Raw genomic sequence first — 23,418 nt, 5'->3', positions numbered from 1 at the left:
GTCTGACCCATAAATATTTCCAGGCCTCTCCCTTCCAAACCACCAGGTCTCAGTCTCCTTGCTTACCTTCAAGTACAGTAGCCCTGCCATTGGGTTTCTCTCAGGATTCATTCCTCATCTACATGTACAGTGGCCTTATCCATGGATGTCCCTAGGCAGTAATTCTACCCTCAAGATCCCAGAGCTCGCCGTTGGGCAGCCAGCAGGCCCACAAACCCAGAATTCACTCACCACTTGGCAGCAGTGGACAGGGAGCTAGGATTCCCAGAAGGAAGCCTGAGCCGGCACAGGTACCCAGCCACAGTCACGTGGCTGGGGGATCCAGACACCAGTGCCGCTGCTCAGACTGGTGAGGACTCCGTCCACCAACATGGCAGTGGTGGGCAGAGACATGGTCCTGGGCATGCCCAGAGCTATCTGAGATCAGTCCCCAGCATGGTTGCTGTGGACAGAGGAAATTCTCAGACCTCAGGCTTAGACAAGCCCAGGACCCTCCCCTCCTAGCAGGGTGGACGGAGAGCTAGGATCCCCAGCAGGAAGCCTGGGCTGGCACGGATACCCTTAGCCACAGCCACATGGCTGGGGGTCCAGACACCCGTGCCATTGTTTAGACTTACCTGGACTCTGCCCTGCAAGTTGAGGACTTTAGCCACTAGGCTACTGTGCTGGACTCAGATTTTTGTGTTTTGGGTTTTTCATATTATTATTTCTTTAATGTGAAAGGCAGTTACAGAAAGAAGGAAGAATAGGGACAGAGAAATCTTCCATCTACTGGTTCACTCCCCAGATGACTGCAACAGCCAGAGCTGAGGCAATCCTAAGCCAGGATCTGGGACCTCTTCCAGGTCTCCCACACCGGCCCAGGCTCCTAAGGCTTTAGGTCATCCTCCACTTCTTTCCCAGGCCGCAATCAGGGAGCTGGATGGGAAGTGGAGCAGCTGGCTCACAAATCGCCACCCATATGGGATACCAGCACTTATAGGTGGAGTCTTAGCCTGTTGAGCCATGGTGCCAGTCTTAGAAGAGGGAAGATTTGAACAGATTGTGGACAAGATGGGAACAGCACAAAGCTTATCTGTCAAGGGGCTAGTGGAGGCTCTGGACCAGCTTGCACCCTGCTTACCCAGGACCTTGCAGCAATTACCTGCAGAGACAGATTTTTCTTCTTTTTTTAATTTTACAGGCAGAGTTACAGAGAGAGAAACAAGGAGATCCATCTGCTGGGTCATTCCCCAGGTAGCCACAGTGGGCTGGTCCGAAGCCAGGAGCTTCTAAATCTCCCACATGAGTGCCAAGTTCCCAAGGACTTGAGCCATCTCCACTGCCTTTCCAGCCCATAAGCAGGAAGCTGGATCTGAAGTGGAGCAGCCAGGATTCTAACCGATAAAGAAATCTTTGAGAGAGGAAGAGGGAGAGGAGGAGGAGGGAGATCGCCCCTGGATCTCTGCCTGCTTGGCCTATGTGGGAGGTCATAAGACAATGGTCTTGGCTAACAGACTTCAACCTGGCCTGACTACTGGTCATACAGGCGAGAGCAGTGGGCTGCACCCCAGTCTCTCTTCTCTATCCTTGGACGAGCTGTGCTGGGACTTCCTTAATAAGCAACTCTGAGAAGTGGCCCACGTTAGCTGGTATACCTGACCCACAACCTACCTGCCAGCTAGGAGTGTTGTACTTGACCTATGACATGATTGGAGGGTCCAGAGAGATCGGCATGCCTTCTAGCCAATTACAGTGTCACTATTGGGTGGGAATACTGTCAGGAGATGCCCCCTGCCTTCCCTTTCTTACTCTAGAGTTTGTGTTTGTGTTACAATAAATGAACATGCTCGATCAGACTGTCTCCGGCGATTCGTGCTGAAGAACACCACTGCCTCACCCCCTCGGTGGTTATGGGGCCTCACAGTCAGGAAACGAAAGAAGTGGAGGAGAAGGAGGTGGGGAAGAGGGAGAGGAGTTAAGCTGGTGCCCATATGGGATGCTGGCATTGCAGGTGGCAGCTTAAACCACTGCCTCACAATAGCAACCTCACTTCTGATTGACATGAAGCTCACTGTTCGGAGTCCTTCTGTATGCTGCTGTGGGGCTAGCAGCTCCACGCCTCAGCTTCCAGGAAGGAGCTGGATCAGAGCGAATCTGCTCCTATGACTTGAGCATTTCTGGATGCAGCAACAGCTCAAGGATCTGACATGCAAGGCCACTCCCTCAGCAGCCTCCTGCCCAGGAGCTCCCAGTCCCTGTGGGCCCCTGATGAGATCTACCCACCATGGACCCTCAGCACAACCCACCTGTTGCTCCCCCAGGCAAGCCTCTTTCCTGATACCAGAAATTGTGCCAAGCCCCGCAGTGAGCCTGGTGCCTGCAGCAGGAGTCAGCCCCCAAGCTGCTGGAAACGCGGGGATGCTGAGAGACCCTGGAGAGAAGCAGTCAGAAAGGTGGGGACTGGGAAAACAGGGCAGTCCTAGCCAGCAGATCACAGGTGGCCCTAGAGGGATTGCTGGGGGCAGGGGGACACTGGGTCAAGGACATTGACAGGGCCCTAGAAGGGGTACCAATAGGGATGACGGACAGAAGCAAGCACAGTGGTGCCAGGGGCACAGCTGCGGGGAGAGGAGGAGGATCGGAGGCATATCCTGGCTTAGTGAATCATTTCTGGGGCTGTATGCTACTAGAGGAAGCAGCATGTGCAGGGCAAAGAGAAACTGTGCCGTGGAACTCGTCCCTGGTTCTCTGGTCATCCCCTGATAAAACCTGAAGTTCGGGGCTGGTGCTTTGGCTCAACTGGCTAATCCTCCATCTCCAAGCTCCAGCGTCCCATATGGGCACCAGTTCATGTCCTGGCTGCTCTGTTTTCCACCCAGCTCTCTGCTTATGGCCTGGGAAAGTAGCAGAGGATGACCCAAGTGCTTGAGATGCTGCCACCCACGTCAGAAACCTGGGTGGAATTCCAAGCTCCTGGCTTCAGCCTGGCCCGGCCTGTCATCATCTGGGAAGTGAACCATAAGATTAAAGCTTCTCTAACTCTGCCTTTCAGATAAATATATCTGTGGAAAACAAGCCTGAGGCCTGTTTCTGGCTGCCTCGTGGCTGGCACTGCTGGTATCACACGGCGCAAGATGCAGATGCTCCGACACAGCGTGGCCTTGCACGAGGCCAGAGCCTGTCTGTTCTCCGCAGCCAGTGCCCTGTGCCAGCGCTGCTGGCATGCCGAGGCAGAAGGACTAGGCCTGACAGCAGCCAGTCTATCCTATCAGGCAAGTGACCAGGTCAACATACTTAGTGTTTCTGCACCATGAGAGTCCCAGCTAAGAAATAAAGAAAATAAGAGTTGACGCTGCACAGTGCTGTGGAAAATTAAGCCAGAAAAGTTCTCTGGGAAAGGAATGTGGTGAATACCAGTGAGCTGTTAAGGTCTGAAGCCAAGAAGCAGCTGGACCAGACATACGCAGCGGCCAGAACTGACACAGCCACCAGAGGGCATCCTAGGACCCAAAGCTTGTAGGGGCTCTTAAAAATTATTATTTTTTTATTTTAAGATTTATTTATTTTGGGCCTGTCACTATAACCTAGGGGCCAAATCCTAACTTTACATTCACTGAGATCCTGTATGAACACTGGTCCATGTCCTGGCTGCTCCACTTCCCAGCCAGTTCCCTGCATGTGGCCTGAGAAAGCAGTAGAGGATAGCCCCAAACCTTGGGACTCTGCACCCACATGGGAGACCCTGACTCCTGGCTCAGCTCTAACTGCTACGGCCACTTGGGGAGTGAACCAGCAGACACAAAGTGTTTGTCTCTCCTTCTCTCTCTAAATCTGAAAATAACTCTTTTTAAATTTTTTAATTTATTTTACTCAAAAGTCAGAGCTACAGAGAGAATCATCCATGCGCTGGTTCACTCCTCCAAACAGCCACATGGCCAGAGCTGAGTCAGTTCAAAGCTGGGATCCAGGTGCTTCTTCCCGGTCTCCCATGTGAATGTGAGGACACAGGCACTTGAACCATCTTCCACCACTTTTCTGGGTTGCAAGCAAGCAGCTGGATGAAAAGTGGAGCATCTGGGACAGGAACCGACACCCATATGGGATGCCAGCGTTTCATGGGGCAGCTTAACCCACTGTGCCACAATTCCATCTCCCACAGCAGGTGTCCAGTGCAGGAAGCCACAGGCACACAGCTAAAGCAGTATTGTGGCTGATTTTTCTCTTAAAAGGAATTTAGTGGATCCAGTGCCAGGATCCCATATAGGCGCCAGTTCTAATCCCAGCAGCCCTGCTTCCCATCCAGCTCCCTGCTTGTGACCTGGGAAAGCAGTCAAGGACAGCCCAAAGCCTTGGGACCCTGCGCCTGCGTGGGAGACCCGGAAGAGTCTTCTGGCCTCTGATTGTCTCAGCGCCAACTGTTGCAGCCACGTGGGGAGTTGCATCATCAGATGGAAGATCTTCCTCTCTGTTTTTCCTCCTGTCTGTATATCTGACTTTCCAATAAAAATAAAATAAATCTTTTATTTAAAAAAAAAAGGAATTTAGTCCTCCACTCACAACCCCATAAACTACAGACGTGAATTCATGATTGTCCATGTTCCCTGCAGAATTTAATCAGCAGTGCAGTCAGTGGGGCACCTTCACATTCCAGATGAGAGGACTCAAGCCCAGAGGAGGGACAGCTGTACCACCAGTCAGCGATTTTAACATCTGGGTAGCAGTGAGCCCTGGAGGGTTGCCCCCTGCCTGCCCACCGACACTCAGCAAATGGAACCCTTGAGCTCTCGGTTGAAAAGCATGTTTGCCAATTTGTCTTATATGAGTAACTCATTTAATTTGCCACAACCAGGATTTCTCTTCAAGCACCCTGTCTATTCTGGAACTCTTGCCAAAAACCCAACTTAGAAATTGTTTTCAAATAGAATGACATTTGTGTGGATACTCGCTGGAAAAAAACATGCAAGTTGACATGCTGCTTGCGGCAGGCATTTAGTCAAACACTTGTCAATTTCCACTTTGTTGGATTTTGGGGGGGGGTTGGTTTTTGGGGTTTTTTCCCATATTTTGTGTCTCCTCCCAGCTTTTCCCTCTGCGCCCCCAACTTTCCCCACCTTGGAGAGCCCATATCCCCACTCCGAGGGCACAGCAGTGTTCATTCATCTCCTCCCCAGAATACTGGGGTGTCAAGCTGCTGAAACCATCCTACTGTGCAGAGCACCCCTCAGGACTTCCTAATTCCAAAAAATTTCCTCTCCTTTTGAAAAGTGAGTGATTTGTCAAACACTGCATTATTGGGATTCATGTTTTGACCTGGGTTGGAATTTTCATATGAAGTCAGTTGTAAATGAGGCAATGCCAACAGCGGGATGAGGGGTTTGGAAATCAGAGCCACTTTCATCAAGTGTCTCAAGGCCCACCCTTCACCCTGGGGAGAGCGTGGCCCAGCTCCCCACCTGCTGCTCCTTTTGAATCTCCCCAGGAGAGGGCGCCAGAGAAAAGAACCAGGGCAGTGCTGGGAGGGAGGTGGCCAGGTAGGGGGTCCTGTTCTGCCCTGCCCACATGATTTTGTGAACCACAAGGGATAGTCCGCAGTGCAAATTTCATTCAGGGCCAGTCCCACATCTGGAACAAAGCCAGGTCTTTTTGCCTATTTTATGGTTCTCCATTTGAGATCTCTTAAAAATATTGCCAGCACCAGTTTGAGATCTTTCAAAGATTGTTTTTGAGGGCCTGGTGTGATAGCCAAGTGGCTAAGTCCTTGCCTTGGTATCCGCTGGGATCCCATATGGGCAGCGGGTTCGTGTCCTGGCTGCTCTACTTTCCATCCAGCTCCCTGCTTGTGGCCTGGGAAAGCAATGGAGGATGGCCCAAAACCTTGGGACCCTGCACCCACGTGGAAGACCCAGAAAAAGTTCCAGGCTCCTGGCTTAGGATCAGCTTAGCTCCGGCTGTTGTGGCCACTTGGGGAGTGAACCAGTGGATGAAAAATCTTTCTTTTCGTGTCTCCTCTCTATAAACCTGCTTTTCTGTTTTTGAGAGAGAAAATCTTCCATCTGCTGGTTCATGCCTCAGATGGCGACACTGGCTCGGACCAGGCTAGGCTGAAGCCAAGAGCCTCATCCTGGTCACCTTCGTGGGCACAGGAGCCTAGGCACATGGACCGTCCTCCACTGATTATTCCAGATGCTTTAGCAGGGAGAGGATTGGAAGCGGAACAGACAGGACTCCAATTAGTGCACCATATAGGATGCTGGCATCTGCAGGCAGTGGCTTAGTCTGATGTACCACAATGTTGGGTCACTGTTTGAGTGCTTTTAAGGTAAAATTAATTTGTAAGTTCTCTTTGCCATCACCCCAGTTCCCTGCCTCCTTCATGTAGGAGACAAAGGCCCTGTGTCCTGGCTCCAGAGCTAAGGCAAGGTGGCACCTGCTTCAGATGCATCTACATGCACACGCCTCCTGGGCTGGTACCTGGGAGACCATGATGGGGTCCTGGAAGTGGGAAGGGGACGGGGTTCACAGGGAGGTGGGACAGGGTAGAGGACGAGGGAAGCCTTGGGTTCACGGCTGTCAAGTACAGTCAGAGAATTTTGACCTGATCGCCATGTCTTACTCGCTGGCACCTAAGGGATGAATCTCCAAAGCCTCAAAGATAACAGAAGGCAACAGCCCCAGCCCTCTCGGGTGCCTGTGTGTCACTTCTGACGCCAGCCTCCTATCGATGCGCACCCGGAAGTCAGCAGAAGCTGAAGCACTTCATTACTGCCAGCCACGTGGGAGACCCCAACTGAGTTCCAGGCTCCTCGCGCATCTCCCCCAGCCCCAGGGACACCGCAGACAGATGTTTCCCTATTTCTTTCAAAATAGTAAAAAACAAGTAGAAACTGGGTAGCTGCCAGGCTTGGCACAATGCCCCCGTGGCTAAATCCTCACCTTGCACATGCCGGGATCCCATATGGGCACCGGTTTGCATCCAGGCTGCTCCACTTCCCATCCAGCTCCCTGTTGGTGCCCTGAGAAAGCAGTGGAGGATGGCCCAAAGCCTTGAGACCCTGACCTGTGTGGGAGACGCAGAAGCTCCTGGCTTCAGATCAGCTCAGCTCTGGCTGTTGTGGCCACTTGAGGAGAGATCCAGTGGATGAAAGATCTTTCTGTCTCTCCTCTCTGTAAATCTTTTTTTTTCCATTTTTTTAAATTATATTTTTGACAATCTTTACATAGTTAATTAGGGTAAAAAGGTTCAAGGGCTACAGGAAAATAGGTAAGACTATTATTTCCACATTGTTTCCTTCATATATCTGAGGTAAAGGGGGATTTTAAGGGAGAAACCCCACCCAGTCTCCCACCCACCCCAGGTCCCTGATGTGGGGCTTCCTCTGAGGGTCTTGCTCAAGTGGTTTTGATAGTTCAACAATTATGAATTGTTGCCAATCTCGCCACTCCAAGCACGGTGGGGTCGTTGAAGAATCCACTGATTGACATAGTCCATCATAGAGTCTCCGTTTGCCCAGTTTTTCACTGCCAACATATAGCTGAGGTGGTTGATTGACTTGTTCTGTCTTCTGTCTTTTCATGGTTAGGGTTCTGAGTCTGGCATTTCGATTGGGGTTTGTCTGAGGTGTTCCCAGACCAGATTCTTGTATGTACTAGCAACCACAGGGCCCGGCACAGTCCATCGCCCGGATCAGCTGGTGGTTGCAATTGCTGGGTTGGTTCTGTTTCCAATCCCGACTTCCACTGGAACCAATGTGTGTTGCAGTCCAGCCTGGTTCTGCCCAGCACACATTCAGCCCTCACATAAACCAGTGGGAGCTGCAGGCTAGTCGGAACGACCCACAATAAGCCCCACCAGGCCTGCCCTCTATCCTGGTTTGCCAGTATGTGTAACAGACTAGTCCAGTCTGTCCCACATCCCCTTCTGCTCTCATACATGTTGATGGGTATTAAAGCCTAGTTCCATCTAGCCAGCTTAACTATCCAGCCCTCACAGATGTTGTTGGGTGTCTCTCTGTCTAGCCACCCCAGCCCCTGTCCTAGTTTTTGTACCTTCCAGTGGGAGTGGCAAACCAAGAGGGAGGTGCCCACTATTTCCCTCCCAGACCACTCCCACTCCGGGTTATGCGCTTTCCAGGTGGTTCTGGAGTTTAACTTGACAGAATTAGCCCCCAGTGCCAGCTTCTGCCAGCTGATGCTGCAGCTAAGCCCAAACAACCCTCACCCACTCTAATTGTAGTTCGCACCAGGAGGAACCATCAGCCCAGCCTGGCTTTCCCCTGATTTAGTCCACATGAGGCCCGCAGGTGTTATAGCCCTGCCTAGCCTGCTCTGTCCCCATCCCAGCTAATGCTCTCCATGGGAGTAGCTGTCCAGCAAGGGAACCCCCACCCTCCCACCCCCGCATATTCCCCCTGCCGGCTCCACCCTCTCCCTTCCTGGTTCTCACATGTGCTATTGGGCGCTGCGGTCACATCCGGTACAGGTAACCTCACCCTGGCATTCCGTATTGTGCACTGGTTTTTGTCGCGACCGGGACCTGGCTCGACCCACACTCTGTTCTGGTGCTCGGATTCGCCAGTGAATGACGTGAACTGATTCAGCCTGGTCTGCCCCCGACCCATGCCAAATGTGTGCCAGTGGGAAACTTTCCATAGCCTGTTCTGGGCTGTTTCCTATTATGCTTCTTGTCTTTACCTGCTAGGTCTGTGTCCTGCCAGAGGAGTTGCCCAGGCTCCTCCATCAGAACCTCTCCCAATGCCAGATTTCGTGCATACCAGCGGGTCCATGAGCCAGCCCTACTCAGCTCACCTCCTGTCCTTCAACCAATCTGGCCTTCAGCCCAATCTGGTTCTTGCTGCTAGATGTTTCAGCCCAGCCACGGCTCGTCCATACCCACATACAGTTCATATAGTTCTGTTTCTCCTTCTCTCTGTATATCTGACTTTCCAGTAAAAATAAATCTTTAATAAGTAAATGTATGTACGTATGTTTCCAAAAGTTTCTGAGAAACAAATTGTGAGAAGGCTGAGCACCTCCTAATGGGTCCTGGGCCTCCGCACTGGGAAAAACAGAGGACATGAAAGCGGAATGAAAGATGTTACACAACACATTCAATAAGCAAACAAGCAATCCTGAGGGCCCGCAAGGCAGGTCATACCTTCAAGCAAACCTCTAAAACAAAGAGCTTTTAAGATTTATTTGAGGGCCTAGCACAATAGGCTAGTAGCTAAATCTTTGCCCTGTGTCTACCAGGATCCCATATGAGCATGGGTTGGTGTCCTGGCTGCTCCGCTTCCCATCCAGCTCCCTGCTTGTGGCCTGGGAAAGCAGTGGAGGACGGCCCAAGGCCATGGGACCCTGCACCTGTGTGGGAGACCCAGAAGAAGCTCCTGGCTTCGATCAGCTCTGCTCCACTGTTGTGTCCACTTGGGAATGAATTAGCAGACAGAAGATCTTTCTCTCATCTGTGTATCTGCCTTTGCAACAATATAAATAAGCAAAAATAAATCGAGAAAAAACTACTTATTTGAAAGGCAGAATTACAAAGAGGGACACAGAGTGGTCTTCCACCTGCTGGTTCACTCACCGAATGGTTGAAATAAAGTTGAGGCTATGCCAGGCTGAAACCTGGAGCCCAGAGCTGCTTCTAGGTCTCCCACATGAGTGCAGGGGCACAAAAACCTGGAGTTGGATTGAAACTGGAGCTGCTGGGACTTGTACCCGTATGAGATGATATTGGCTTAACCCACTATACCACAGTGCCAGTCCTGGACAACTTTCTAATTCCACCTTCTTTTTTTTTTTATTACAAAATCAGATATACAGAGGAGGAGAGACAGAGAGGAAGATCTTCCATCTGATGATTCACTCCCCAAGTGAGCACAACAGCCAGTGCTGCGCCAATCCGAAGCCAGGAACCAGGAAGATCTTCCGGGTCTCCCATGCGGGTGCAGGGTCCCAAAGCATTGGGCCGTCCTCGACTCCTTTCCCAGGCCACAAGCAGAGAGCTGGATGGAAAGTGGAGCTGCCGGGATTAGAACTGGCACCCATATGGGATCCCGGCACATTCAAGGCAAGGACTTTAGCCACTAGGTCACGCCGCCGGGCCCCAATTCCACCTGCTTGTTTCAGCTAAAGCAAACATATGGCTCATAAGCATTAGGAAACTGGCCTCCCTGAATTCAACTCTCATCACCACAAAGTCATCATTCCTTGGGCAAACGGGGATCAGCATGTGTTGGGGGCAGCCCCAGACACCAGTCCTGATAAGCAAATGGCTAGACTTGCTGGCAAGGGAGATCTGGAAATGGAAGGGCCCAGAGTTGAAGCCAGATTGCATGGCCCCTAGGCAGGGGACTGAGAGCTCTGCCCAGCGCACCTAGGGCACCTGCTGAGGCAGCCCAGAGCCAGCCCAGAACATTCTCAGGCTGCTATGGAAGCAGCTGCCTCCTCCCTGGCATCAGCAGGAATAGCGATGGCAAGCTCCTTGTCAGCGAGACAGGGCCTGGGCCCAGCCTACCTCGCTATAGACAGCAGTCTCCAGATGCCTCAGTGCCAGCAGGCGCAGAGGACATGGTGCAGTTAATGCCAAGTCAGAAGCTAGGCAGGTTCAGGCTGGACTCAGAACAGGCAGGCCCACTCCAGACTCTTGCAACAGGATGTGCCACACGGTCTGCCCAACTAGGGCACAAGCCTGGAGAAGGCATTCCAAACCAGCTCCCCATGACTCAGCTCCAGGTGTGTGCCCTCACATCCACCCAGCCGTCCCAGGAGACAGGCTGAAATGTGCCCATTCCCCTAGCTGGCACGGCACTAAATACCACACCCCTGGCCCCAGGGGCTCCCCCAGCAGGACAGCCGTAGTGAGGGCCTAGAGGCTTTCCTTTATTAGGCAGCACATGCAGAACAAACACCACCCTGACCCCTCCTCCCCACTTCCCACTGACTGTGCTGCACCCCAGAGCCCCAACCTTAGGCCACCTTCTATCCCAACAGACTTCACCTTCCCAATACTTAAATAATTTTTATTTCTCATGCACTAGGAAAGATGGCTCGTACAAAACACTGTATCTCACAGCGAACACTTCAGGCCAGACCCTGCACAAGGGGGCTGGCTGGAATCCAGGTGTGGGCAGAGCTCTGGGGGTCACCCTGGGGCTCCCTACCTCCCATGGCTGATGGCAGGTTCAGCCCCCTTCCAGCTGCAGGAGCCCCCGGCACAGCCAGGAGCAGCCACCCCCCTCACAGAGAAACAAGGAGATGACACCACAAGTGGAGCAGGCAGGGAGTGGACGGAAAAGACAGTGGTTCTGCAGCAGTGTGGTCCTGCACTTCCAGGCCAATGCATCCTCACAGGCCAGGAGGTCCAGGACTGGCACCGAGCCTTGAGCCTGGCATGGGGCACAGGCTCGACTGCCCTTCTGCCATACACACAGGACAGGGGCCCGAGCTTCAGATTTGTCCAAGCTGGACCCCAAAGGCTAAAGGGAGCAACCCCGCCCCCACAACGTTCACAAGTCCCTGTGGATACTGTAGACCCCCACAGGTCAAGGCCACCAGCAAAGCCACCTGGAACCACAATGATGGCACAGCAGGCTCCCAGGCACAGCTCTCGGTGGGGTGGCCCAGGGACAGAACATGGTCAGAGACATGCGAGACAGAAACGAAACAATGGAGACATGCAGCAACTGTGGCAGAACTGGAGGGTCTGAGAACGGCAGGCAGCCATAGGGCTGGGATGGATCAGGTTCCACTCAGGGTCAGCTCACTGAGGCCCTGGGCTCATGGCGACACCCGTCTCCTCCGGGATGGTCTCCAGCATCTCACTCTGGACGGCCTGCGTGATGAGCGCCAGCTCCTGGCACAGTGTCTCGTAGCGGTAGCCCACACGGATGTCTGGCACATTGGTGCGCCGGATGTCATTGCCCTCAGGACCCTCCTTGGTGTAGTTGGGGCCCAGCCAGTGGCTCTTTACCTGCAGGAGGTGTTGGGGGAGGGAAGGGGGTGGTCACAGGACCATGCAGCCCACCAAACCAATCCCTGGGTACCCGACCCCCCGCCCCTACAATGTAGAGGCCACGTGGAGGTGCATGCGGGAGGGTGCCTACCTTGTGGGAGAAGCCACTCATGAGCACGCTGTTGCGGGCCAGCTCACACATGTCGCAGGAGCTTAGCTTCCACACCTGTGTGGCAATGCTGTATTCCTCCATCAGCGGCTCCTGCAGAGGCCAGGGTTCCTGAGACCAGAACAGGGGCAGGCCCTGGCCCTGCCACCCCAACTTCTCTCCCTCCCTGGGGGCTTGCTTTGTGACCAGCCACGTTCCACCTACAGGGTGGGATGGCAGCAACCCACAGAGTCCCAGGAGGCTGCCTGCTGGCCCTGACCTTAGTAAAGTGGAACTGCAGTGGGTCATCTGTGGACAGCGAGACCATGAGGCCACGGGACAGGTACTCGGGCAGCGGGTTCCGATGGTAGCTGAGGAAGAGGCTGTTGTTGCTGAGTGGAGACATGGCGATGCCAATCTGCGCCAAGTAGTACAGGTACTGCAGGACAGGGGCCTGGGCACGCGGGAAGGAGGAACCCCTGTCAGGCAGCCCGTAGGTGATGCTGGGAGCCAGGATGAAGGCAGGGAAGGGAGGGAGTCCAGGCTGAGTCCAGTGTGCAAAGGGCGAGTGACTGCCAGGAGCCGAGGAGCTGGGGTGGTGGGTAGGGAGCACACTCATGGTCCTGGGGAGAAGGCGCCCCAGCTCTGGGCTGGAAGGTGAGCAGCTGCACGGGGATGGGAGGTGCGGGCCCTGACCTTGCGCAGAAGCAGCCCGTGGGAGATGTTCTCGGCCAGCATGAAGGCTGACACCAGGTGGTGGATGGGCCCGGCCTCCCCGCAGTGCGGCCTCAGCACAAACGTGTGGAAGCCCCGCTGCCTGGGGAGCATGAAGCACAGGGTCAGCTCCGGGCTCCCCTGAGCCCCTAAGCCCCCCACAACCTTGCTGCCGCCTCTGCCCCAGCACATGCATGCTCTCCCACCAGTGATTGGGGACCTGAGATGAGGGGTAAGGGGTGAGGGGCGGAGCCCCAAGGACAGAGAAAAAGCCCATCTAGGATGGGCACAGGGGATCACATGCGGGTCAGGACTCTGGCGTCAAGATCTATCAGGAATGAGTGAGCATGCGTGCATGGCAAGCTGAGGCTCAGCACCAGATAGTGCAAGCACCTGCGCAGGTGGTTCAAGGTGGCCATGTTGGCGAAGGTATAGTACAGGTAGTAGGCGTACGGCGGGTTGTCCTCCTCCATCCAGGCCTCGGGGAGGGGGCTTTCCATGTTAAAGACGTGGTTCTCAGGCTTGGACTCATCATCCACGCTGTCAAAACCATCCACCTGGCACAGGATCCCATGGTCAGGTCCAGCTCCATGCCAGGGCCCAAGGCTGGCTGTCCACCCCACACATAGCCACCACTCCCGGTGCCAGCCACTCACGTGCTCCAAGAAGAGGTGCAGCTCTGGGTGGCTTGCCGGGTGCACTGTGGCCTCAAACAACGGCAGGAAGATGTTTTCCAGCATCTCCTGGAAGTTGGCCAGCTGGCCCTTGGTCCGGTAGACATCACTGCAGCAAGATGTGGCGCACAAGTGTGTGTGAGCCAGTGCCAGTGAGAGTCAGAGCCCCATCAGAGGGCACAGAAGCCCATTCGCATCACACAAGGAGTGATGTCCCCACTTGGGGACAGCTTGGGGTTGGGGATAAGCTGCTCCGAGGCCCCTTCCCTTAAGCTCAAACAATCAAGGCTAGGACGGGGAGGCTCAGCCAGACCTGCAGGGCAGGAGGCAGCTCCTGGGCCTGGATCAGGTGGTCCCCACGAGCCCTCCCACAGTCAGGGACACTCACAAGAGGCGGGGCACCTGCACGAGCCAGCGCACATTGGGGGAGTGCACGCGGTGCATCACAGCCCACCGTGCCAGCTTGTCCCACTCGTCCCGTGAGCGCCCATAGATGGAGAGCCGCAGCTCTGCGTTCTGGTATTTGCTCTCCTCCAGGTCTGACATCACCTCCTAAACACGTGTGGAGTGGCAGGTCACCTCCAGCTCCCCGGTCTGAGCACCCGATGTACCCACCAGGCTCCCAGCTCAGCACCGGGGCCTGTCTTCTCCTTACCTTGATGATATGAGCAAAATACTTCCCAGATACCCTGTTGTCAGTCTTGATAAAGATCTCTCGGAGGACAGACTCCCCGATGGGGTTGTACTTCGCATTGAACTTGTCGAAGCGATGGAACGTGTTCCGGTCCTAAAGGAGAGAGGGGGCAGGCTCTGACACTCACATCTCTCTGCCCCCAGCCGACCCCCAACACACCAACCCAGCCCCTCAGGTCAGCCTCCCCCGGGTCCCACCGCGTGCACATCGAGCGTGTCCACGCTCAGGTCGTAGGCCGTGAGGTTCATGCTCTCGAAGACCTCCCGCAGCGTCTGCTCGCGGCCCTGCTCCACGTGCACAATCTCCTCCAGGTGCCGCTTCATCGCCCGCTTGATGAAACGTAGCAGGTGCTTCTGGTTCATGCAGGACGAGGCGTGGATGTGTGTGTCCACCTGGGGAAGGAGGGAAGAGGAACCGCTGGGTCCACCAAAGGCCAGGAAGGCATGGAGCACAGCAAGAGGATGGAGGAGGACTGTCCCCATGAGATGCTGCATGAGGGGTCCTCAACCCTGGACAGGGAGGCTGCGCGGAGGGGCAGGCGGCAGGGAGGGGGCCCACCTTGCGAATGTTGTAGAAATCGCGGTGTGGCACTTTCTTCTGGGCGGCCAGCTCCTTCATCTCGTTGAGTAGCACATGCATCTGGAACTTGGAGCTCAGGTACTGCAGCCGGCGGTAGCAGAACGACTTACTGGACCAGAGAACAAGGCAAGAACTGAACAAATCCCCAGGCAGCAGAGCCCAGGGGAGGGGCTGCCAAGAGGGCTGCAGACAGAGGTGCACGTGTGGGGCTCAGGGGTAGGCAGAACCAGGGCCTTGAGGACCGGGGCTGGGGGCAGGCCAAGAGTCTGTTAAGGGGCAGGGACTCACATGGGGCCATTGATGATTAGGGCCATTAACACGTTGACATCAGCAACAAACTCCTGCAGGTCAGGGTAGGGCAGCTCCACCTCTGGGCAACTAGCATACAGGGGTAACTTGGGTTAAGAGAAGCCAGTCAGGCCCCGGGATCCCTCCCAAATCTGTACAGCCCCACAACCAGCACAATTTCCCCACCACAGCATCCTGCATGCCCTTCTTACTGCTCATCTGGATCCTTGCGGGTATAGACATGAACCACGCCGCGCACCATGCGCAGGCCTAAGCCCAGGTCGCCAGGCATGGTGCTGGGCTCACAGCGCTCGTAGGGGTGCTGCTCCAGAGCAGGGGGGTGCACGGGGGCATCTGCAGGTGGGAAAAGGGCAGCATCAGGGCCAGGATCCCTCAGGTCACCAGCTGCCCAGCCCAGAGGGCCCTGTCAAGGGTGCAGGAGAGCGAAGGCCACAGCAGAGCAGCCCCTCAGGATGACTACGGGAGCCTGGCCTGGGTGTCAGAAGCAGGCAGGGCTGAGCCAGCTGCACGGGACTCTTAGCTCAGGGAAGCCCAGAAGAGCAGGGCACGTGGGGTGATGGGAGGCAAGGACAGGGGTCCCACCAGCAGAAACGGGGGTGTCAGGGCCCTGCTCGTAGGTGCGCGTCTCCAGGGGCTTCTCGGCGAGCTGCTGCAAGTAGCGGCGGGTGGTGGGGCAGAAGCTCTGCAGTGACAGCGCCATGTACTTCTCCCTGATGAACAGCGCCCGCACCACACTCTTGGCTGCATCCAGCAGGTCTGTGAATGGCACCTGGAGCCCACCACACCAGCTCACTCGCAGCTCCCCCACTTCTCCCCAAGCCTTACACCAGACCTCATGCTCCTCCCACCTCCCCGCAGGGCCTGACCCTTCCCACCACAGGGTGAATACCTCCATCACTCCAGAGAATACCCAGTGGCTCCTGGTCAGCCTCTACACTACCCCCACCCTCAGCCTCCCAGGTACCTTGGCCTGTTACTTACCCCACACTTTTCCTCCCCAGAAATGGTGACCCGTTGAAATTCCCGCTCCAGCATCACATCACGCTCCCGCAGGCCCCGGTCGCCCTGCCCCTCACTCTGCTCCTTGTAGAGCCTAGAGGGAAGGGCGGGCAGTGGTGTCAGGGAGGGAGCCAGAGGCCACCACCACAGCGAGTGTCAGCTGAGGAGCCGCCCCCTCCCATGCCCCTTAGCCCTCCTCACTGCAGGTCTGAGTCACTGTCCGTTTTCAGGAAATCTTGCTTGGCTCGAAGCAGGATGTCTGGCTCCAGCCTTGGGGACAAGGAGAGAAGAGATTGGAGAGAAGAGATCAGAGATGGCCAGGGAGGGGCCCACATGGTGCTGCAAACCTGTTGTCCCAGCACATTCTGCAGGCAGAATTGCAGGGACCTATGCTAACCCCCGCCATGTCATCCAGGCTCAAACCTGACCTGGAGGTCTGGCAGCCTGAGTCCCAAGAGTACAGGAAAACAGAACTGATCCCAGCAGGGCTTCCCGAGCACCTCAGAGACAGCCAGGGCATGGGGAAGGTGGGGGGAAGGGAGGAGGCTCACTTGACATCCTGGCTGATCTGGCGCTCCAGCCTCTGCCGCCGCTCCTCCAGCTGCTCAATGGGGCTCTCCTCCGGGAACTCGTAGGGGGCGCTGCGGAGCTCGCTCTCAGCCAGCGAGCGGGTGAACAGTTCCTGGGAGAGCAGACCTGGTCAGCACCCCTCAGTCCTGCAGGGGCACAGGGCACCTGGGAGAGGCCAAGGACCAGGGAGGGAAGGAGGCAGAGCAGGCACGGGCTGAGGCACGGGGGCGGGGGAGTGTGGGACACAGGAGCAGCGGGTGTGATACCTCGGCGATCTCCTTGCATTTGCCATCCATGGATGTGCGCAGGTCCAGCGGGAAGTGCTTAAGGCAGGGGGCAGGGCCCGGCAGGGAGCGGGCTGACTGCAGCGGAGGAGCCCCCAGACTACCCCGAGCCTCTGTAGAGACAGGGATGCCAAGGGTTCATAGGGTACAGGGGCAGGGCCTGAGTGGCCCCCAGAGACCCCCAGCTCCTGCCCATCCCAGGCCAGTGCCAGAAGTGGGCCATCCCTCCACAGAGGCTGAGGGAGGCCAAGGAACCAGTCCCTGTGGCTCCCTAAGCCCCCACTCAGTGAGGGGCAGCGCCTGAGCCTATACACACAACAAGCAGATTCATTAACTACCAAAGGACAGACCTGAGAATTTAGGCACAGATGCACACACAGGCCAACACACGTGCAAAAACACCCAGACCCACACACACAGGGACACACAGCAGCACTCCCTAAGAGCCAGGGCTTTACACCAGAGGGCCCTCGATGACCCAGCTCACAGCTGCTCTGGATTAGCAGTGCCTCCCCCCAGGGGGACAGAACACAGCCATGCCAACCTGGGGAGCAGCCCTCAAGGGACAGGCAACAGATGACTTGGTTGGTGGAGGAGCCCTGCCTCCTCCCTAGCACCCCACGGGGCTGCCAAGATGCAGTCAGCCCAGCCTGTACCTCCCACTGCTGCTGCTCCTCCAAAGGGAGCTGCCACAAACAAGTGAGTGCCACTCAGAAGACCCAGGATCTGGGTCAGAGGCCCCAGGAGGGTCCCTGGGGAAGGGAGGAACTCAAGCCACAGCCCTTCTCCATCAAGGCCAGAACCCATCATCTGCGCCACCAGCAGGCTCATCACACTAGGGGCCTTGAACCCGCCTGCCTTAAGGGGCTGCTCAAGCTCCCTGTTCATCCCAAGTGACCCCCTTCCCTGGGCTCAGCAGCCCCAGGTCCCTAGGAAGAAGTTCTGTACACCCCACCTTAACCCCCACCCCCACCCCATCCCCAGTTCTCCTTCCAGCACCTTCCTTTCCCATCAGTTGGCTTAAGAACAAACTGGAGGCTCTGCCCAGGTAACTTGCATTAAAGTCTCCTGGGCCCATTTCCCAGTCCTCCAGGTCTGGTCCTCAGACTGGACAAAGGGAAGAGGGAAATGCCTTGTCCCAGATTCAGAATCCAGCCCCCTACTCGCTCTGCTCCCTGCCTGACCCTACCTGCGGAGTCCAGGCAGTCTGGCCAGCAGCCCCGTGCCCCTGGCCTGCCTGCTGGTACACTGAAGCTTCAACCAGTCCCCCAGGAGGCCGAGGGGCCGGCATGGGCTGTACCAAGTGCAGCTGCAGGCAGGGGAGACCAACCCCGGGACAGCCAGGAACAGGCGGCTGAGGAGGGGGGATTCAGGGTAGCCTAGAAATGGAGAGAAGGAGCATCCGAAATGGGAGGCAAGAGGAACTCCTGGACCAAACGGGGCCTTAACCTCTGCAGGGCCAGCCAGAGTCCAGCGGAACACAGGGCCCCCCAGGGGAGATGCGGGGCGGGCTGATGGAGACAGGCAGGCTGGCAGGGAGGGGCCAGGCCTCCTTAAAATCCACTGCCCTAGGGGACAGAGCGTGGGCATGACCTAGCTGGCCAAAGGGCAGGAAGGGAGAAAAGGAAGGGAAACAGCCCTGCTCCACTCTGTATCAGTTTCCTCTGCCTGCTGGCCTTGCTGGGCTCCACTGTGCTCTGGATCCTGACCACAGGGTCTCCCAGATGTGGCCTTAGCTGGAAAGAGAAACCAGCTGGCGGCTGGACATGTGGCCCAGTCCGAGTTCCTGAGGTTCCCCATTGCTGCATGCCTCAAGGGCAGATGCTGTCACCCCACCCAAACCCAACCCCCAACCTGCCCCTGCCCCGGGGGCCTCCAGCCTACTGGAAGAGTGGTTCAGGAGCATGGAGACTGAACTCCAGAAGACTCCCATCATCCTGCTCCCACTCTCTACCAAGCTCTAGCTCTCGGACGTAGGTTTCAAGTCTTATCTCTGAGCTGGGTGGGAAGTGGTCAGTCCCTGTCCAGCCTGGTGAGACTCAGTGAACCCAACCTGGGCCTGAACACCAGGCTCCACTCACTCTCCACTGGGCAGAGAGCAGGGAAGGGCAGCAGGGGGTCAGAACTCCACAGGCAGGGGGGGCAGATAGGTGATTCTCTCCCTACTTGGAAGAGTACTGGAGGGGAACCTGAGAATCAGCCCCCACCCAAGGGGCAAGAATTCTGACCCCTCCACTGCCCTCCCCACCAGCAACTTCTCCCCACACAGGGCCCCAGCGACTCCAAACCACCTCCCAGAGCAGGTCACTGGGCGCTCCTTGGGGACTGCAGCAACCCACAGTCCTAATCTCACCCTGGGCTCCCCAGCAGGTGGCCTGGGCCTCCATATCAACGCAGAGGGGAGGGAGGAGCAAGGGGAAGGTGGATTAAGGGGACCCCAGGGAATGGTCTCACGTATCCTGCTAGCCCACCAGCTGCTAAAAACAGCTGTGCAGAGGTCACTGCAGGTGACCTGGCAGTAACCTCTGGCCAAGCCTAGGAGGCACAGCTGCCTGCAGGCCCCTTCTTGTGGGGGCCTGGGGTAGGGGCTTCTGCCCATGGCAATGCGCAAATGCACACCCCCCACTCACCCAGGGGAGTCCAAGGTACCCTGTCTACCATCAGCAGGACTGCCTCAAGGGACAGAGATGTGCCCAAGGCTATGACCCAAGAAGCCAGATATCCCACCTCCCTCACAGACCCCATTTGACTACCCAAGGAGCTCCTGCTCAGCAATAAGGCGCCCAGCCCCGGAAACACACAACTCCCAGGATGCCCAGGCCTGGGCAGACAACCCCCTGGGATAGCAGAGACCTCAGATAAAGCACAAGAAAACACCACAGGATGTTGGAGCTAGACATAGCAACAGCTGGGGTAGGGGGAGCGTGACCCAGTGACCCAGGCAGGGCCGGGGGTCGGGGGCAGCAGACGGCAGGCAGGCACAGGCTCGGCAACCATAGACCCAGGCAGCTGCACCTCCCACAGATGGACACTGCGCACCACACCACCTGCTCCAAGCACTGCAGATGCCTACAGCTGGGGAGTGCAATCAGAAGATGCAGGGGCCACATACAGCACCCCCAAAGATGCCCCATGCCCCCAAGGAGGCTCACAACCCCATGATAGCATTGAAGAAGCAGCAGAGGCCAGAGACCCCATCTGAGATGCCCGTGTCAGAACCCCTTCCCCTAGAAGGTCATCCTAAATGTTGGGGAGCCCATAGAAAGAGGAACTGAAGCAGCCATGAGAGGAAGCAGGATAGAGACTCAGATCCCCACAGGGTGACCCATCCGTCAACCAGGCTGCCCCTCCACCCCTCAACTCCATTCACGTACACGCCTCACACGCAGTCTTTGCACATGTACAAGCCAACACGTGTGCACACACACCCACATCCACTCCTTGTTACGAACAACATCACCGACCATCCCTGACATGGAAACCCGTCACCCTCCCCCAATACTTCGCCTCCCTCCCTCCCCACTCCACTTCCAAGTCAGTCAGCCCCGGGAAGGGGCGGGCCCAGGCACCAACACCAGTGGTGGGGAGAGGGGGATGAGACAAGCCCTTCTCCGAGGGGCTGGGGCCGGGACGGTGGGTGAAGGGGCTGAGCCGGTGCCTGAGGACAGCAAGCCCACACTCACCTGGCACTGGCGCAGAGACCTGCAGGCTGCCCCGCTTCTTAAAGGGACATTTGGCCTTGGGCTTGCCTGGGCCAGATGGGTACGATGCCATGGCTGGAGCCACGGAGGCGACCGCAGCAGTGGCGGGGGAGTCGGAGCACCGGCTGGGGCCTGGCTCTGCCACATCCAACCCCTTCCTCCGCCCCGCCCCCAGCGGGAGTGACTGATGCAGGAAGCAGCGCCCCGCAGGCGGAAGAGGCCCTGGCCACGATTCCTGATGTTGTCTAGGCAACCTCGGCGAGGGGGGCTTCCATCCCTGCCCCTTAGCCCTCCCCTTCCCTCCGCGGTGACGAGTGACTGACGGCGGCTGGGGAGAAGGGGACCGGGTGTGGAGAACCAGATGGGGGAGGGCCAGCCTACAGCTCTCCACTAACCGCCCCACACACGAACACACTCACCACCCCCCCTCTTTTTTTCTTTTTTCTTGCCAGGGCGCCAAAGCAAAGAAACCAAAGTCCAGGTTAGCGGTCCAGCCAGCCAGCCTGGGACAAACACGGCCTCCCTCAACTCTCCGTAAATATATATTACATACACACACACACACACACACACACACACACATATATGTATATAGCGCGCCCCGAGGCGAGGCCGTCCTCCGGCGCTTCTCCACTTGATCCCCTTGCTCCAGGGGCCGCCCAGCTCCGGGAGGAGGGAATGGAACGGAGAATCCCAGCCCGGGAGGGAGGGGCCTTGTCTTGGGAAAATTCCACGGTCCGGCAGAAGCTCCCTCCCAGGAAGCCAGGGGCGTGGGGAGGCAGGGCGCTCCCGCCCTCAGGCTGTTTCCCCGGGCCCCTCCAGAAGCAGCTGCCCCCTTCTCCAGATCCTGCCGGCTGGTCCCAGACCCCCACCCGCTTGTCACCCTTGCCACAGCACCCCTTTGCCCAGAGACCCTCACCCCTCCACCCTCAACACGTGTGCAACACACTTACCCGAAGCCATGCTGCCCGAATCCCGAGGCGCACTGGGGGAGCCGCCCGCGCGCGGCTGCACGGCGGGGAAGCCGGGGTCGTGAGGCAGGGGAGACGGGCTGGGGCCCACACCCCGGCCAAGTCGCTCCAGAGGACCGTGCCCTGGCACTGAGATGGCGAAAAGAAGACAGGTTTGCTGTTTCTTTTTCAAAACTCTCCACCCGGCTGCAGGCGAACCCCAACCGACCTCAGCGGACCAGCTGGCCTCGGGCGACCCCGGCGTCCCGACCCTCCCTCCCCAGCCAACCGCGTACTGGAGAGGCGGGCAGGCTACGTGCTCCGGCAGCCAGCAGGACCCGGAACTCGGCTAGCTTTCTCCCCACACGCCTTGGCTTGGTAAGGGCCGGACTCCCCTGGCTGGCCCCGGGCGGCGGGAACCACGCAACAGGTGCGACCCCACCTGAACCGCGCCGGCGCCGCGCCAGCCTCGGAGAGTCCCGCCCCCAGCAAGCCCCGCCCCATCGGGCTCACCCCAGCGAGCCCCGCCCCCACCGGGCTCACCCCAGCGAGCCCCGCCCCCACCATTTCCCGCTCTCCGCGGGCACCACGTGGGCGGCTCACACCGGCGGGTCTGGCCTGGCCTCGAACCCCGGGGCGGGGAGTGAGCGCGCTCCTGCTTCCTCGTCTGTGAGGTGGCACGGAGTCCCCGGAGTTCTAGTGAGGGGTGCAGGGGCCCGCCTCAGCTGGCACAGTGCGGGCATAGCCAGGGCCCTGGTGAATGGTCGCTGCAGTCCGGCCTCTCCAGCGTAGGCTTGCCCACTCCAGTCGTCCGTTTCCCTCCAGCGGGGATGTGCCCCGCGGTCTGTCTTCCCCTCCCACATGCATATTAACTTGTCTTTGCTAGTAGTGTTGTGCCGGATTTTGAAATCCCCAGAAAATCATCAAGTCTGAAGTCAGTGCTAAGGCATAAAGGTGAAGTCTATTCAGGTTAGCCTGGGTCTCCTAGCCACCTCCCAGCCCAGCAGGGCTGGAGGGGGAGGGGCAGCCACAGCCCCTGCAGGATCAGCAGGGAGGCGGAAAGAGGAGAGAGAGCCCCCAGGTTGAACAGCCCAGGATTCTTATACATTTCAGGCTATTAATTACACAGTCGTGGTTTAGCTTCTGTTGGTGGGTTTGAAGCAAGCAACTTTCAAGAAATACAAATTGATGGGCTATAGAGCGGTGAATCTTATCAAACACCAGGGACTTTGTTCCTGAGGAGTGGTCTGCCTACCTGACCTGCCAGGTGTCCAGCTGGGTGTCCCGTAGACTATCAGGCTGGAGTTCACACAGCGCCCAGCCAAGCCTTTAAGGCAGAATCACGAAAGCAGAAAACATCTAAGTTCTTCAGTAGCAGGGTTGTCTGAGTGTCAAATTTGAGGTTTCCACCCTCCTCTCTGGCTGATTGTGGGAGAGTCAGTACCCCACATGAAGAGACAGATGGTCCTGGACCTTACATGCACCTGGCCAACTTTTGGATTTGGGCAACAGCAGAACTTTCCTGGGTGCATCTAGACTTGAAACTCCAGTGTCCGTGTGTGTAAGACCTTAGAAAGAGTTTTTACTAGCTGGCACTGTAACCTTGAAGGCCACTGTCTACTGGAGCCCGGGCCTTACCATAGGCCCTTACTTAACTCCTGCTAGCAGCCAGAGTCCCCGTGAACAGAGGGAGGGAAAGAGTACAGGACTAGAAGCAGGCAAGGCCTCGCTAGATAATTCTTAACCAGTTTTCATGCATGTTCCTGCCTAAGCCTCCCCAATAATTCCATACAACAAAAGGCCGGGATATCGGGGCTAGTAGAAGTGTTCCAGTTCTCTGCCAAAGTCAAAAGGACACTCC

General features: G+C 56.9%; 1 protein-coding gene across 4 annotated transcripts; it reads right to left on the bottom strand.

Annotated features, from left to right (window-relative positions):
- Nucleotides 1–10,987: 10,987 nt before the first annotated feature.
- AMPD2 (adenosine monophosphate deaminase 2) lies at nt 10,988–21,795 on the bottom strand. Of its 4 annotated transcripts, none has more exons than XM_058659995.1 (18): nt 21,561–21,795; nt 16,889–17,019; nt 16,604–16,734; nt 16,254–16,322; nt 16,035–16,146; nt 15,636–15,822; nt 15,245–15,386; nt 15,033–15,122; nt 14,724–14,853; nt 14,363–14,557; nt 14,127–14,258; nt 13,860–14,023; nt 13,454–13,580; nt 13,191–13,354; nt 12,780–12,900; nt 12,364–12,537; nt 12,087–12,197; nt 10,988–11,953 (listed from the first exon to the last, which is right to left on the bottom strand). In XM_058659995.1, the coding sequence occupies exons 1-18, from the start codon at nt 21,568–21,570 to the stop codon at nt 11,744–11,746; spliced, it is 2,400 nt and encodes a 799-aa protein (XP_058515978.1). In that variant the 5' UTR covers nt 21,571–21,795; the 3' UTR covers nt 10,988–11,743. The 4 variants fall into 4 exon arrangements, 3 of the variants coding, with proteins under 3 accessions (XP_058515978.1, XP_004582020.2, XP_012781445.2); XM_004581963.3 differs by lacking the exon at nt 21,561–21,795 and adding an exon at nt 20,590–20,941; XM_012925991.2 differs by lacking the exons at nt 16,889–17,019; nt 21,561–21,795 and adding an exon at nt 20,590–20,881.
- Nucleotides 21,796–23,418: the final 1,623 nt, after the last annotated feature.

This window comes from Ochotona princeps, chromosome 2 (assembly GCF_030435755.1).
Source record: "Ochotona princeps isolate mOchPri1 chromosome 2, mOchPri1.hap1, whole genome shotgun sequence".
Lineage (NCBI taxonomy): Eukaryota > Metazoa > Chordata > Mammalia > Lagomorpha > Ochotonidae > Ochotona > Ochotona princeps.
Note: the sequence above shows the minus strand (reverse complement) of the source record. Positions and strands in the feature narration are given on the sequence as shown.

Bases quoted from the DNA above. Each gene is read 5' to 3' on its own strand.
- AMPD2 (XM_004581963.3), bottom strand. From the start codon at position 20,680: ATGGCATCGTACCCATCTGGCCCAGGCAAGCCCAAGGCCAAATGTCCC. The intron at 14,558-14,723 runs GTGGGCCCCCTC...CTCCTTCCCCAG, and splicing joins ATTTCTACAACATTCGCAAG to GTGGACACACACATCCACGC. The intron at 12,901-13,190 runs GTGCTTGCACTA...CATGCTCCCCAG, and splicing joins ACCTTGAACCACCTGCGCAG to GCAGCGGGGCTTCCACACGT.